Source organism: Gekko japonicus, unplaced genomic scaffold, assembly GCF_001447785.1.
Source record: "Gekko japonicus isolate JY-2015 unplaced genomic scaffold, Gekko_japonicus_V1.1 scaffold1677, whole genome shotgun sequence".
NCBI classification, from domain to species: domain Eukaryota; kingdom Metazoa; phylum Chordata; class Lepidosauria; order Squamata; family Gekkonidae; genus Gekko; species Gekko japonicus.
This window is the reverse complement of record NW_015173722.1, coordinates 359,404-360,588: the sequence shown is the minus strand read 5'-3', so window position 1 is coordinate 360,588 and position 1,185 is coordinate 359,404. Positions and strand designations below refer to the sequence as shown.

The following is a 1,185-nucleotide window of genomic DNA, read 5'->3' as shown; positions in this document are numbered from 1 at the left end:
TACAGGTGGAACTGTCTTTTACCATTCCTTCTGTCGTTTTTAAATGCTTCTGTCTTGGGTTTCCCTGTCTCTCTTGGTCTACCAGTTTGGTGTAGTGGTTAAGTGCCCGGACTCTAATCTGGGAGAACCAGGTTTGATTCCCCACTCCTCCACTTGCACCTGCTGGATGGCCTTGGGCAAGCCGTAGTTCTGATAAGAGCTGTTCTTGAAAAAGAGCCGTTTCTGTCAAGAGCTCTCTGAGCCCCACCTCCCTCACAGGGTGTCTGTTGTGGGGAGGGGAAGGGGAAGGAGTTTGTAAGCTGCTCTGAGACACCTTTGGGGTAGTGAAGGGCGGGGTATGAATCCAATCTCCTCTTCTTCTTCTTCTTCTCTACAGCTACAGCATGAGAAGGCTGAACTCGAGCAGCATTTAGAGCAGGAGCAGGAATTCCAAGTCAACAAACTGATGAAGAAGATTAAAAAACTGGAAAACGACACCATTTCCAAGCAGCTGACTTTGGAGCAGGTAAATGTCCTTTTATTTTTATTTTTTTTGCATTGCATCAGTGGGTGGTGAAGCTGTGGGTGAGGAACCGTGAGGGGCAGAGGGTGAAGGCGATGGAGTTTGGTCAGGAAGGCCATCATAAGAGAAGGGTCTCTGAAGAAACCTCATGGAGCTCAAGGTCAGGAGGGGCTGTAGGCTATCGGGATGGAGGAGACGGGTCCTAGGGAGGCTGCGCCAGATACAGGGGCAGCCAAGGATGCAGTGACTTGAGGAAACCGTGAAGGACAAAGAAGAAAAAAGGGGGAAAAAGAAGGGTCTCTGAAGAAACCTCATGGAGCTCAAGGTGATGAGGGGCTGTAGGCTATCGGGATGGAGGAGACGGGTCCTAGGGAGGCTGCGCCAGATACAGGGGCAGCCAAGGATGCAGTGACTTGAGGAAACCGTGAAGGACAAAGAAGAAAAAAGGGGGAAAAACCTGAACCTAAACCTAGAATTCAGAACCTAAAAAGGTTAGTCAGGAATAGAAAAGGGCCAGCTCTAAAAATCTAATCATAAAATATACAAAAATATATATGTGTGTTTATTCAACATAAATTAAAATAACAAACAAGGGCCCATTCATACCTCATATAAAACTATAAAGACATACAAGGGCTAATAAGATAGACCTAATAAGATACCTAACGCGTTTCGGCCTTTAC

The 1,185-nt window shown here is 46.8% G+C and overlaps 1 protein-coding gene across 1 annotated transcript in view; it reads left to right on the top strand.

Moving 5' to 3' along the window:
- Positions 1–1,185, top strand: part of CCDC6 (coiled-coil domain containing 6) — a 41,292-nt gene that overhangs the window by 10,044 nt on the left and 30,063 nt on the right. Inside the window, exon 4 of the mRNA XM_015423369.1 lies at positions 377–505. Within this exon, the coding sequence (XP_015278855.1) occupies positions 377–505 (129 nt within the window). The remainder of the gene's footprint in view (positions 1–376; positions 506–1,185) is intronic.